This window comes from Humulus lupulus, chromosome 8 (genome assembly GCF_963169125.1).
Source record: "Humulus lupulus chromosome 8, drHumLupu1.1, whole genome shotgun sequence".
Lineage (NCBI taxonomy): Eukaryota > Viridiplantae > Streptophyta > Magnoliopsida > Rosales > Cannabaceae > Humulus > Humulus lupulus.
In genome coordinates this window covers 171,647,384-171,661,843 of record NC_084800.1, presented here as the reverse complement: position 1 = coordinate 171,661,843, position 14,460 = coordinate 171,647,384, and the positions used below count along the sequence as shown (strand labels likewise).

General features: G+C 38.1%; 1 protein-coding gene across 1 annotated transcript; it reads left to right on the top strand.

Annotated features, from left to right (window-relative positions):
- The first annotated feature begins 596 nt into the window (after positions 1-596).
- On the top strand, positions 597-4,630 carry LOC133798665 (protein NRT1/ PTR FAMILY 5.4). Its single transcript, XM_062237099.1, has 5 exons — positions 597-796; positions 891-1,108; positions 1,223-1,474; positions 1,932-2,203; positions 3,582-4,630. Exons 1-5 carry the CDS (start codon positions 655-657, stop codon positions 4,477-4,479), a joined length of 1,782 nt encoding a protein of 593 aa, XP_062093083.1. The 5' UTR covers positions 597-654; the 3' UTR covers positions 4,480-4,630.
- The last annotated feature ends 9,830 nt before the right edge of the window (positions 4,631-14,460 follow it).

Here is a 14,460-nt window from a genome sequence, read left to right as displayed (position 1 = left end):
CTTGAGAGCATTGACATCATTTATTTACGCTGCTCAGGCTAGTCAACATGCGAAAGCTCTTTTTTGGTGCAATATGCTATGAGCACACTACAACTCATATAAAAACTTTGCAAACCACTCCACTAAAATCCTTTGGGTTTGGCACAACTTGACTATGAATAAAGCATTTTATGGAAGACCAAAACTTGCCAAGAAATCATTATGAACAGATTAAATTTGTTTTTGGGATTCATAATTTTGTCGATTGTTTGCTTTTAGTTTTTAATTTAGGTTATTAATATAATATATATTATTTGATATTTTAAAAATAAATCTTAGAAGACCTTTTTATTTCAATAAAAGTCGAATGAATGGATGAATGACACGTAGTTGACACATCAGCACTTAATTAGGAACTAATCACACACCTACTGAGTAACACAAGATATTATTAGTACTAAAAACAAAAATGAAATGTTTATTTGCAATTATTGTCCTATTATAAGAATTTCGACCCTAATATCCTTCTTTATATAATTCATTAACAGTGTTTATGAGTACAGTGCACTACTTCTTGCCTATAAAAGGACAACCCCATTGGCCAAAACACCACACTACCGTATTGTAGAACCTACTTCCGCATAATACACACAACACTGCATCGTCATCAATTTAATGGATAGCTCCTCTGTTGCCCCAATGAAACCAGACAATAATGGGCAGTATGATGAAGACTACACCAACAAACACCTTTCAACAACATCCACATCCAAGAAATCCTCTAAAGGTGGCTGGAATGCTGCACTCTTCATCATCTGTAAGTCCAATCTGTAATCTTTATTTTAATTCTTTTTCTTTTTTATTCTTAATTATTGTTCTCATTGGATATACAAATTAATCGATCGCCTCAGTCGTCGAAGTGGCGGACCGGTTTGCCTTTTACGGCCTGGCCGGAAACCTGATCATGTATCTCACTAACGTTCTCCGCCAGCCAATGGCCACGGCGGCCAAGAACGTCAACTTGTGGGTCGGTGTCTCATCCCTTTTCCCAATCCTAGGCGCCTTGTTGGCCGACTCATTTCTCGGCCGCTTCAACACCATACTTTTGTCCTCCATCATTTATTTGACGGTAAAATATTCGATATAATTAACTAGATACAAAGTGTGGTCCCAAGATTCATCCATGTCATTTTTACTATGGAAATGGCGTTACAACTTTTTTGACTGGCTGATCATCATGTAGGGAATGGTGATGCTGACCATCTCATCATCGGCGATTTCTCTCCACTACCGGAAGGCGTTATTTTTCGTGTCACTGTACGTGTTATCGGTGGGCGAAGGAGGCCATAAGCCGTGTGTTCAGACCTTTGCGGCCGACCAGTTCGACGAGCAGACAGCGGAGGAGAAAAAGGCTAAGAGCTCTTTCTTTAATTGGTGGTATTTGGGGATCGTTGCTGGAGCCACCGTGGCCATGATACTGGTTATATACATACAGGTTTTTGTCTATTTTATTACGATCTTATCTTTAAAGAAATAGCTGTAATGATTTCGTGAATAGTACATATGCGCTAGCTATTAGCTATGTCTTAGACCTCAAGTATGGAAAGTATTTTATTATGGATTCGAATTTCCAATCCATGATGTGTCTCCCATTTCATATACATTAATAATTCTATTAAGTATTAATTCAGCGGGCATATTTTTTTTAGTAAACAGTAATTAAGACATGTTATTTAGACAGTACAGTCTGAACAGGGATTTGATTCCTTTTATTACCTTTTGCTTTATGAAAATAGTACATCTTAGAAAAGTGTGGAAGCTTTACATAATTTACTAATAATATACGTATACAATGTTAGGACATTATTAATTACCACATTCCAATATATCTTTGAAAATAACGTACGTCCAACACTCATAAATGTTTTGCAACTGTATGTTTTACATTTTAGGACAACATAAGTTGGACTATCGGTTTTGGAATACTGGCGGCGGTGTTGGCAGCGGCTCTAGGGCTGTTTCTGCTGGGAATAAAGCGCTACCGAAATCAAGTCCCTGTGGGAAGCCCCTTGACAACCGTAGCAAAGGTATTGGTGGCGGCGGCTCTGAAGTGGCGCGTGGGTGAGACGCGCGGCATATATTATGGAAATGACGTAGTGGTTGAGGGGCCCGTAGTTGATGGTCAACTGGGTGCTCCGCCCTTGACCCCAACCAATAAATTCAGGTATGTGTCAATTCGATCAAAAGCTGTAGTTATGGTCCACAAAAAAGGTGGCGTTATTTCTGTATCGGTTCCAAAAAATTTATAATCAACTTTGCATAAATATAAACATAGATATACATATACATATTTCTAGAACTACAAGGTCACTATATATGGAGAGAAGACCTTGTGTTGATAGCTGACGAGGACCCTCGTGGTAGTCAGAAAATGGGTCTGATCAGTTAATTTATTAAGTAGAGCCCAAGGCAGCACATTCATGTATGTGTGTGTGTCTTGGTTATATGACATAGGGGCCTCGCTTGTCAGTTCCCACTTTGCGCACTAGAAAATGAGTAAAGCTTATACTATGTGGGCAATTTCCATATGCAGCACCACACGCTATATTGTCATTCATACTCAAGTAAAATTTACTCTCATTCCCAATATATATATATATATGTATATATATATAAATGAATCTGTATTTCAAGTAATTGATGTCACACTAACTAAATTTATAATTGGTAGAATAAAATTATATTAATAATATTACGTGTTATCATGTACCCTGTCAATTTATATATATAAATATATTTTGTCAAAGCAATACATAGATATATTATAGTTTATTCTATAATTAATTGCGTACGTAAGTAAACTAGTACCCAATTGATACATTCAACTTCATACGCGACCAATTCTTATCTTCGATTTTATATATATTATATAAGTAATATTAGGACACTCAAATTACCCACAAACAAGAATGATGTATTAGTTGTAAGCACACAATTTTTATATATTATAATAGAGCATATCACAGTTAACTTGTTACTGTGCCGCCACTTTTTTTCTTTCCCTAGTTGCTTTTGGTCATCTTTTGAAATGAAATATATATAAATATATATATTTATTCAATTGTAGTGCTTACCACAATAGAAAAGCAATACACTTTTACTCAAAAGAGAATGAAAGAAAAAGAAAATCAATACACGGGCCTCTTTTAAGGGTAGAAAGACGGCGGAAGGTTGAAGAGATTTAGGCAAACAGTCTAATCTTATTTATCAACACATAAAATTCAAAACATGTTTTTAAGGCATATGATTATAAAATTATATTAAAAAAAAACAGCTCTGCCAGGAAATTGACTATTTATAGATAAGTATATATCAAGTATGTTAATGACACATTCCATTCATTACTGTACTGTTCAGTTAATTAAACTGTTCAACATGACTAATCCAAAAACAATAAATTAAATATACAAGAAATTTATGGTGATGTGAACAATTTGAGTGTAAAGTTAAAGTTATTTTTTGTTATGTATAGATATATGTTTATACAGAGATAATAGTGAATATAGCTAATACAGTGATGAATAATGAAAAAACTATTACAGATTCTTGAACAAGGCAACGATCATCGCTAACCTAGATGAGTTAAGTGAATGTAAAACTTCATGGAGATTGTGCTCAGTGACTCAAGTAGAAGAAGTGAAGCTCGTCCTTCGCCTCATTCCCATATGGTTGAGCTGTCTTATGTTCAACGTAGTCCAAGCTCAACTACATACCTTCTTCACCAAGCAAGGCAGCACAATGGTCCGCTCCATTGGACCCCACTTTCTACTTCCACCAGCATCACTTCAGAGCTTCGTCGGCATCACCATTCTCGCTGCTGTCCCAATCTACGACAAGTTTTTTATTCCCTTCGCCCGCAAGTTCACCGGACACCCTTCTGGCATAACCATTCTGCAACGCATCGGCTTTGGCCTCTTCCTTTCCATACTCAACATGGTTGTTTCAGCTTTAGTGGAATCCAAACGCATCGAAACCGCGTCGACGCACGGGCTCTTGGATAGCCCTAAGTCAGTTGTTCCAATTAGAGTTTGGTGGTTATTACCACAGTACATGATATGTGGAGTGTCCGATGCATTTGCTGTGGTGGGACTCCAAGAGTTGTTTTATGCCGAAATGCCTGAGGGGATGAGAAGCTTGGGGGCTGCAGCTCATATTAGTATTTTGGGAGTTGGAAACTTCTTGAGTGGTGGGATAATATCTCTTGTTCAGGTGATTAGCTCTAGATATGGTCATGATCAGAGATGGCTTGGGGACAATTTAAACCGTTCTCATCTAAACTACTTCTACTGGGTCTTGGCTGCACTGAGCGCAATAAATTTGGGTCTCTATATTTGGATTTCTAATGGATTTGTCTACAAGGATAATCATGTAGAAGGTCATAAAATAATTAAGGTAAAAAATGAGAGGTCCAAGTTTCATGTTGACAATGGTGAAGTATGATGCTTAGTTTTAATTATATATAGTTTGTTTAATTTACCGTTTTAAGCGATAGGTGGTATATGTGGTGAAATATATGTAGACCTTTATGAATTTTGCGAACCTGTTCTCTTGTTACTTTGCCTTGCAATATATGTGGACCATAATTTCACTACTTCTGATCCAAGGGCGCGCATATTAATTTATTTAAAAACAATTCTCCTGAACTCATCATTATCGAAAATCATAAGGATTTTAGTTCAAATATCTTAAGAAATTCCTAAGTTATCTCTTCCTGGTAAAGTTGTGATAGTAGAATCAATCAACTCATATATATATATATATATTGTGACTTGTCCTGCAATCAATCTGAGCTGTTTAAATGTAATAAGAATGTATCTGAAGGATAATATTCATTTAATATATTTAATATGGGCAATTCTTTAGTTCCTCACTTGTATTTGATGGACTTAGTCATTCATTAATTTTTTAGCCATTGGATTCATGGTGGATGGTGAGATTGTGGTGTTTGCTTGAGGATATGTTAAAATACACATATATCCCTTCATATCCTTTAGCAACCGGCTACTTTTTGAATATTTTTTTTTTTTGTTATATATCTGTAAAAAAAAATCTCTATCGGAAGTTATATATAATTTTTATGGAAGCAAATCTATTGGAAATTTAAGCTTAATAAAAATAACACCAATTTACTGCTATTATATGTTGCTATTTTCATGAGGTTGGTTTTTATGTTTCGGGTATTGGTTCATGCTAATATTATTTTGTTGCATATCATCTTCATGTGATAATATCTGAATGGTTTATATTGAGTGGCAAATAGTTTTATGTATATATATATGTATGAACACACATAATTAGGATCTATTTCTATTTTTTATTTCTTCTTTTTTCAAGTTCTTGGTATTAATCCAATTTAAAGATTTGATACAATAAAGATGAAATATTAGAGGAATCACATGAATGCTGAGAATAGAGGTGATGAAGAAATGGTGCCAGAAAATGTTAAGCCTCTCTCTTTAAAATATTAGCTAAATGAAATGTTCATTTATTTCATATTCCTATTATTTATGTGCTTTGTAATCTTTATAAGTGATGTTGTAGGCTTAAGGTGCTTCAATCACTCTTTTAGGCCTTCTTTTATTTATTTCTTTTGCATTGTAAGTATAGATCATGGGGAGTTTTGCTGTAACTAATTTCAAGCCATTTATTTCAATGTTTCCAGCTTTTTGTGGTTGTGACTTCGAGAGAGCATGTGCAAGTAATCATATTTTGTTGTAAGGAAATAAACAAAAATCCAATGGAGTTGATTGCATATATCTTAGATTGATGATAAAAGTTTGCAGATTGATTTCGGTTCGCTGCTTTAATAGAATATATATATATATATATTAGTTATATATATATATATTAGTGAAACTCATAGTGCATTATTTGTTTGTTTTATGTCATATCAGTTATCTGCAGCTTTGCTTCTTAGTTGATTAATCAATTTCAAATGGGAAAATGATAAGTTCTTTTTATATTGTTATTTGTGTACAACAATATAGATGGTAGGATTAAGATTTGATCATGAGCGCATCCCAAGAGATCAAATGTTGATGAGGTTTGTACTTCTCTAACTCATAATCTCATATTTTTTATTGTGTCTATACAATATATAGATGTGTTTCCCCTGTAATAATTAGCAGTTTCATAAATATACAATCACATACTCTTTGTCATGTAAAGTTTCATTTGTTATTGATCATTTTTTTTCCTTTTACTTTTATCATTACTCTCATCGAGTTTTATATTGTTTAACTAACTTGACTTGAAATTATGTACATTGTAAAATTGTCTTTTGGCTCTTCCCAGAGTGTGCACTAATGAACAATTTTGATGTGCAAATTATGCAAATTAGAGGCAGTCTGCATTCTTCTACATCAACTTATTGGACTAAAGTTTTCATCATAATATCATGTAAAGTTAAAATCTCTTAACTTACTATTTGCTCCCAAACTTTCTAAAATTGGACTTAATCACAGTTCAACTAACACAATAGAAAGCAGTAATAACTGCAGTTTGAGTATTTGGCAGTTTTAGTGAGTGAAAACGATCTTTAGACTCAAGTTGGTCAATAGATTATATTAATAGCTTTATAGAGAGAATATGTAACTTAGATATCATCTTGTATTTAGCATTGAGTTCTTGTATTATGTTGATGAGAGTTTAAAAAATAAAAACAAAGTTCTTATTCAGATTATATAACTTTGTACTATGCTCGATTTGTGCTTACTAAAGAGTGTTAGTCTCATCCACTCGATTTAGGTCATACTTGTTTGAACCAAGTAAATTATCATTTGGTCGAAAATGTATTACTAGTGCAATGTTGTCAACATGAGTAATGCAGCTAATAAAATTCTCTATGATGATCATGAAACAACTAAGGTTCATGAGGTGTGCTCGTTAGATTCTAGTCATTGTTGGTTTTTTTACTATTATTATAATAATAATAACCATATTTACTTCATGTTTTTTTACTTTCAGCTATAACATTATTACTCACCACTCAATTAAATATTACTTACTAGCATAAAAATGTTACTTATACGCAAAAAAAAAACAAATAAAATTACTTCAGGGTTTTTTACTTTTCGATACAACGTTATTACTGACAATTTCATTAAAAATTACTTAGCCGCATCAAAAAATTACTTACCCAATATCGTAAATAAGTTCAAACACAATACATTTTTTACCTTATTGCCCTCGACTGTACACTTTTTGGACAACAAATTACTTTATTGTCCTTACTTTTCACAGCCATATCAACACAATTTCTTAGATCCGATTTACACAACTGGTCAATCAAGCATAAAGTTTAAAAAGATAAACACCAAAATTGTTCAAAGCTTGACACTTGGCAAATTATTTGGGTTCCACTTGTTGGACTAAGTCCCGTGAGGGACTAAAGAATTTTCCATTTAATATATATTTTAATTTAAAACAATAAAAAATTACAGGGGCATTTAGGGGAAATCGGTTAATGTGTCTTCTCTCTCATTCAGTCTCTTCTCTTACTCATTCCCTCGCTTCTCTCACTCATTCAGTCTCTCATTCCCTCTCTTATTTTCAGAAACCCATTTCGAAGCAAAAAAAAATCACCTTCTCTACCGCTGCGTGGGCACCTTCGGACCAAAATAATAAAGATGAGTAACTTATGTTCTTCGGTCATCATCATCATCATCAATGTCATGTTATTTTGTATCAATTTTTAATTTCTTCGATGATTATTAGTAAAGTATGTTAGTTTTCGTGAGTTATTGCCATTGTTAAGGCTTTTAAGTTCATCATATTATAAGAAATAATTTACTTAAGGATTTTGGTATGTTAATAGGATTAACTGTCATTTTTCATGAGTTTGGTTCCTCAAGCACCATTTGGAGTTCAAGTTTCACGGTTATTCTGAAAGGGGTTAATAAAAAATCCAGGTTGAGTAAAAATCTGTTAAAGTGAGATTTCAGTTGCTTAATTTTTTCTCTGTTAAGTGATTTCATTTAGGTATTTCATGTCTTAGTTATGTGTGATCAGTGTGTCATTATTTTATCATTTCTTGAGTTTGAAAACAGAATGCATTACATGTGTTTGATAAATTGATTAAACTGTCCTATATATAAATTGAATAGTATAGTAATGTCCGAACAAAATTTAGTAATTGTCTTGGTAAGCCACAACAAGAATAAAGGCTATTAGCGGTGGGAAGGTCCGCTGCTAATAAGGGTGGGGTCCGCTGCTAATTAGTATTAGCAGTGGTGCCCCGCCGCTAATGCCCCGCCGCGAATTATTGGCTGCTAATAAGGATTATTAGCGGCGGACTGACACACCCATCGCTAATATTGTAATTCCCCTCTTCTTCAACATTTTATTGTAGCTATGGCGGTGCCAGAGGTGGTGGGAGTGGCGGTGAGGGCGACGGCTGTGTCTGTGGTGGTGAAGGAATATAAGGCTGTTGTGCAGATTGTCCAAGCGTGAGGTCCCCAAACTGATCCCGAGGCTGTGGCTGTATCGGGGTGGACAAAAAAGGTTGTTGCGACCAGCCCCCAAACTCACCATATCTAACATATGGCTCCTGCGATGAACCTCTAACCTCCCCATACAAAACATTAGGTAGCGTATTTTGCATTGATCTTCCTTGAAAATCGATAAAGTTAAAATATAGTGGAGGAGACTAGGAAGAACTTCCAAACATGTACTGATTTTGATACTACAGAGGTTGTTGCAACGACACATGTAGATACTGTGGAGGAGGCTGGTACTACTGCTGTGGTGGTGTATGAAGGTCAGGATGAGCGATGTTACTCTGAGAAGATGTACCACCTTCAGACTGTGATGGCAAATACCTCTGCATAAAACTGTCAAACCGTGGGTCATACAGAATGCTGGGTTGCTGAGGTACCGCCATCTAAATCGTCTCACGCATTGCCTTCATCATCAAAGCCATAGTAGTCATATCTTCATTAGGCGTAGGAGTATTATGTGCTTGGGACTGACTTTGATCTATAGAGCTGGAGGTTGTCTTTCTCGCTTTCCCTTTCACCCTATAACCCACTCCTCATTGGTAGTCAGAACTCTTCCTGAGTACTTTACTTAGTATTTCATATTGATTGACCAGGGAAAAATCGACGCCAGATACATTACCAGACCCCTCACTCTGTTGTTGAGACTGCCTATCAAGTTGTGACCTCTGAAGCTCCGTCGTCATTTTTTCATGTATAAATAAAACATTATAAACAAAAATTAGAAACATTAGAAACAAGAAAACAATAATATTTACTTACATAATCTTGTTGAGTTACCTCGTTGACAAAAGTTTTTGTCGATTTTTTCATATGAACATCCATCCAAGTATCAACAACATGTGCATATGGGTTCTCCTATACAAATGTAAACAAAATGTTTTAGAATGTGTTATTTTACAAAATTAAATTAACATCTTCACTTAAATATTCGTGACACTTAGCTGCCAATGATTTTGTTACATTCTTCATTTGTTTTCTATTTGCTTGGTCTTTAGCGGAGCGAGCCAAAAATCTTTCGCTCAATTACAACTCACAAATATTCTTCCATGTATCCTTAGTGCAATGGTATGATGGCTTAGAGAGAAAATTCCCCCAATCTTCAGGTCCAGCGTAATGATTTTTGAAGTATTTATGTCTGATGTTCTTTCTCTCGCGATATCTTTGGCCCATCTCCTTATAGACAGTTGCCAGAACTGACTCCCATTGTGGATGACCGTCTATATTATAGTAATACTGCATTAAGAAAAAAAAATTAGATGACTTTGTAAATAATGAAAGAAAATTATAGTAATACTGCATTAAGAAAAAAAAATAGATGACTTTATAAATAATGTAAAGCATAAGATTTGTAATTTTTTAATCTCATACGATCAAGCACTTGATCCTTAAACTATTGAGGTAAATTAGCAAAATCCAAGTAATGTCCAAAATTGTAACTTGAGTGCCCAACATGCGAATAAAAGCTTGGTCCTTCTACCCAACCACTTTGCTCGTCACAAGATCAAGCTCTAGATCCAATGGTTTACCAGCTTTTTTCCTTCGTTCTTCAAGAACATTATTACTAGCAAGGCCACGACCTTTCTTTTATCGTCGGCGGGGCTTTAAAATTTATTAACAATAACTGATATTAGTATTGTTGTTATATTTCTCTAACAATATAATTTCCAAAAACAATTTTGATATAAAATATTTAACCTGACTCGCAGGATGACGGTACCCTAGAAGTATCTGGCAGGTCTCGACCGCCACCATCTCCGTCGTGATAGGTTGCTATATCAGCTAACATTATACTTCAGTTTAAAATTTATTAGTTAGTAATTAGGATCAAATTAAATTACAGGTACACTAGTTAATATCAAATTCAATTCGTAGATATAATAATTACAAAAAAAAATTAATATATTTCGATATATAGTTCCGTTACACAAATAGAAAAACTAAACAGAGTAATCACTATCATTTCCATCAGAAATCAAAGACACATTCAACTAGCAATTCATCCTCTGCATTTGCGACTTCCTCGTGTTCTGGCATGTCACCTTCGTCGTCACCCTCTTCATCAGCCCCAACATATGCAGCAGGTTGATCAGATTGCATAATCAACTCTCCGAGGTCCACAGTCAACACACAATTTGATGAGCTTGTTTCATGTACAATATCAATGGTATCATTAACCTCATTAGAATTGTCCTTAATGTCCCAAATTTGTCGATGATTCACATCTTCTACAACTTTCCAATCACGACCTCTAAATAGATCATCGAGATAGAAAACTTCCTTAGCTTGGCTAGCAAGTATATACGGCTCATCTTTATACCATTCACCATTAACATTTATACTGGGGATATTATTTTCAATGATTATTTTCTTCCTTCTTGGATTTGTCTTAAGCCATTTGCACTGAAATAATGCCACTGAATATGCACCAGTAAAAGATAGTGTCACTACTTCTTCAAGTGTGCCGTAATAATTAAAATATTCTATTCTGGCAATAGACACTCCACTATTTTGCGTGGTGCACTTTTTTATCTCGGTCGTGTGCAATAAATCAAACACCATTGACTATACAACCTTTGTAATAGGTTGCCAAATGATCTGACTCAGATGCTAAAGCTAGCAATTCATCACCATTTTCCAAAGACCCAAGCTTGTGCAAGTCATATATTTAAATACATAAAACTATATTAGATTCACAAAAGATATCATTATTAAAATGAAAGTTAAAAGTTCAATTCTACCTTCTTATGAAACCACCAACGAAAATTTTTTCTATGCAAAGGATCATGATCACCATCTAGGCATTTTTGTATAATCTCTTGTAGGTGTTCGCTGTTAATTAGAATAGTGTTACGATTCTTGATAACAAAAATCTTACAATAACCACACATGTACTAATTTAAAAGGGAATAAACTTACTCTAAATAAAGCTCAATTTCACGAGAATTCTCAAGTATGAACCACTCAGCTATTTCACGAGTGTTATGATTGAGAGGCTTCAAAGTTCCCTTTGTGAGTGGGATCAAGAGTGTTACTAATTAATTAGCTTTTGTTTACCGAGATTTTCAGAAACCACACTAGTAGATATTAGCTAAGAATAAAGATGTAGAACGTAGGAGATTAATACAGGATTTTTACGTGGTTGGGGCGTTAATAAGCCTTAGTGCACAAGTCAGTTGTATTAGAGCTTGGAAAGTCTTTTACAATGGAGTTTTTCTCTATATTTTGACAGAGTAACTGTATATCAGTCGGAAAGAGATCCTTTTTCTAGTGTTCTATAGCCTGAATTTATAGACTCATGGGAACACTGGGTCTAGGCCGGGTATAACCCGGGCCCGTTAGAGATATGGATACTCTTGGCTTCTCTGGTGGAAGCCCAATATAAAAGATAAAACATACATAAATTCAAGACTAATTAAGGCCCAATAAGGTGGCCCAAGAGCTATACTTCGCTCGAAAAAACGGTGCTTTCAGTCTGGGCACTTTGAGTTACGAGGCAGATTCAGGGGACAAGATCAGTCAGAGTACTTGGCAGTGCAGACCTGAAACAGTGGCGTGCAATCCCGAGGTGGCCTTTTCCGCAGGTGAAAAGTAGGGACAATGCCCACGCGAAGTGGGGCGGCTTCAGGGTCCCGGACGCTTTTCCCTACCAAACGGGGACGACCTAATCCGAGTTCGTTTACCGCAGGCCTGGACCGTTTACCAGTGTTCAGGACCATTTACGTATACTTCAACGCGATCCTGAGCTCTGTACGTCTCCCGGACAACTGTCCTGGAACGCAGCCCAAGACACCGTCCGGGCCCAGGATCGCACTAAGGTCGTGCCCTACGGACATTCCTGTATCCAGCGAGCCTGGGCCGGGCCCACACTCGAACGCTCAGTCCATGGGCCCCGACTGCCATCCTGGGCCCACGTCAGGAAATAGGGATAACATTTACCCCCCAAGCCTTCGCCTGGAGCTGCCAGGTGGAGGCTTGCATTGTTCCCGGACGACCCACGGTCGCCTTCCCTGTTCCTGCTTGGATTCGTGGGTCCGTGACAGATGGCAATGACGTTGGTCGTAAGCTGGGCCCGATCCATTTACCGGTGTCCGGGTACGTTTACCTTTGTCCCGTTTCGTGATAGGGGTACATGTGTCACCAGGTGACTGCTGTTTGGATGGGTCTCGACCATGAAGGGTCGCCTAGCCATCCCAAGGGTCGCTAGGCCTAGGCTAGGGTGGCAGTACAGATCACGAAGCGTCCCATCTGCACGGGGGTTCATCATTATTAATTTTGGGTTGAGGTGGACCGTAGGATGGGGCGACCTTTGGCATCCACCCCTCCTGGGTCGTTAGATCTGAGATGGAGAGGATCCAGCCTGAGAGGGCTCATAAATACTCCTGCGCGATTCTGGACCGTCTGATGGGGAGACACCTGTCCGTTGGATCAGGGGCCGTGATTTGGGCCTTTATAAATACCCCGTAGACGCTCATTTGCCAGTTTTACACTCTCGAGCCATCTTAAGAATTGATCAGCTTTGCCTAAGCTTTGCATGTCCAACATCGCCCGCGACATCCACCACTGTCTGTTAATTCTACACGGTCGCCTATTTCCAACGCCCCCAGCGTTTGTCTATCTGCCTGAGAGCACGCCCTGGGAGTGTCTTATCGACGAGCTGCTGAACCGGCTTCACCACTTCAAAAACGAAGTTCTGCTGTTCTTATCGTTGGACAACCACCATCATCTATAGCCACCAACTCTTAGTAAGTCCTTCTGACCCTCTTGATGAATATACGACTTTGGGCTGTTCTTTTAATTTGCTTGTTTAGGCTGCTAGAATGTGAGTATATTTAGGAGTTCTTAGGAAGGCTGCCTGGTTCGGGCTGCTCCGTATCTGGATGCTTCCCAGACATATGGCTGAGCCTTAGTAGCTTTTCTTCCATTCCAGATCGGGGTCTCGTGGTTCCTTGGTGATCCCGGACCCAATCCACAGGGGCTCCAAGCAGTACTTAGGAGATCCCCCGTACCTTAACCGACTTCCTTGGGTTTAGGTACTGACTGCTTGGCTTCCTTTCTTTGTTCCCAGATCATCAATTATGGCCACGGGCGTCACTCTCCATTCCGAGGAAGAAGTCAACAGGGCCCCGATCGTCATCTCTGGGTCCCAGACACCCAAGGGCAATAGGTGGGAAATGGACGTGGCGCCCAACTTGTTCCGCAACTACCGGATGATGACCTCCTGGAGAAGCATTTGGGCATAGAATCCACCCCCGGACTCTTCCACAACTGCATGGCCAGGATCGAGGAGCGGGCGTACACTTCCATAGAGGGATTCGGGGCCTGGAGTGCCGGCCACATCTGCACGGGAGCCACGCTCCCGCTCCACGACTACTTCGTGCGATTCCTGTCGTATGTGGGGATCACACCATTCCAACTCCTGCCTCAAGCGTACCGGCTACTTGCGGGGTGGCGGGTGTTCTGCATCACGAAGGAGGTCGCGGAGCCGACCCCTACGGAAGTCTTATACTTCTACAAGTTGGAACCGCAGGTCAACGTGAAGGACAAGACCTTGGATGGCTTCTACAGACTGAAGCTGTGAAGTAGCTACCCCGCCCCCACTAGCTCCTGGAAGCATCCCCCGGACGTCCGTCACTACTGGTTTATGACGTCCGGGTTCCTCGTGGAGAAGAACCCTACATTGTCGCTGGATTTCCAGCGAGTGGGTAAGTGCTTCCCCAATTTCCTTTTTTTTTTGTTCTCTTTTTCTCTATTTCTCATCATGCTCCTTTGGGTGGCAGGACCTTTCGCTCAAACTCCCCTCACCCAGTTCATCATGGAAAGGAGGAAGTTCTACTCCGGGTTGAGCGCGGAGGACCTGGACGTAGGCGGCTACGTCAACATGGACAACCTCCGATTGGTCGGGATGCTCACGGCCACCTAAACC

Bases quoted from the DNA above. Each gene is read 5' to 3' on its own strand.
- LOC133798665 (XM_062237099.1), top strand. From the start codon at position 655: ATGGATAGCTCCTCTGTTGCCCCAATGAAACCAGACAATAATGGGCAG. The intron at 1,109-1,222 runs GTAAAATATTCG...ATCATCATGTAG, and splicing joins CCTCCATCATTTATTTGACG to GGAATGGTGATGCTGACCAT. The intron at 2,204-3,581 runs GTATGTGTCAAT...AAACTATTACAG, and splicing joins ACCCCAACCAATAAATTCAG to ATTCTTGAACAAGGCAACGA.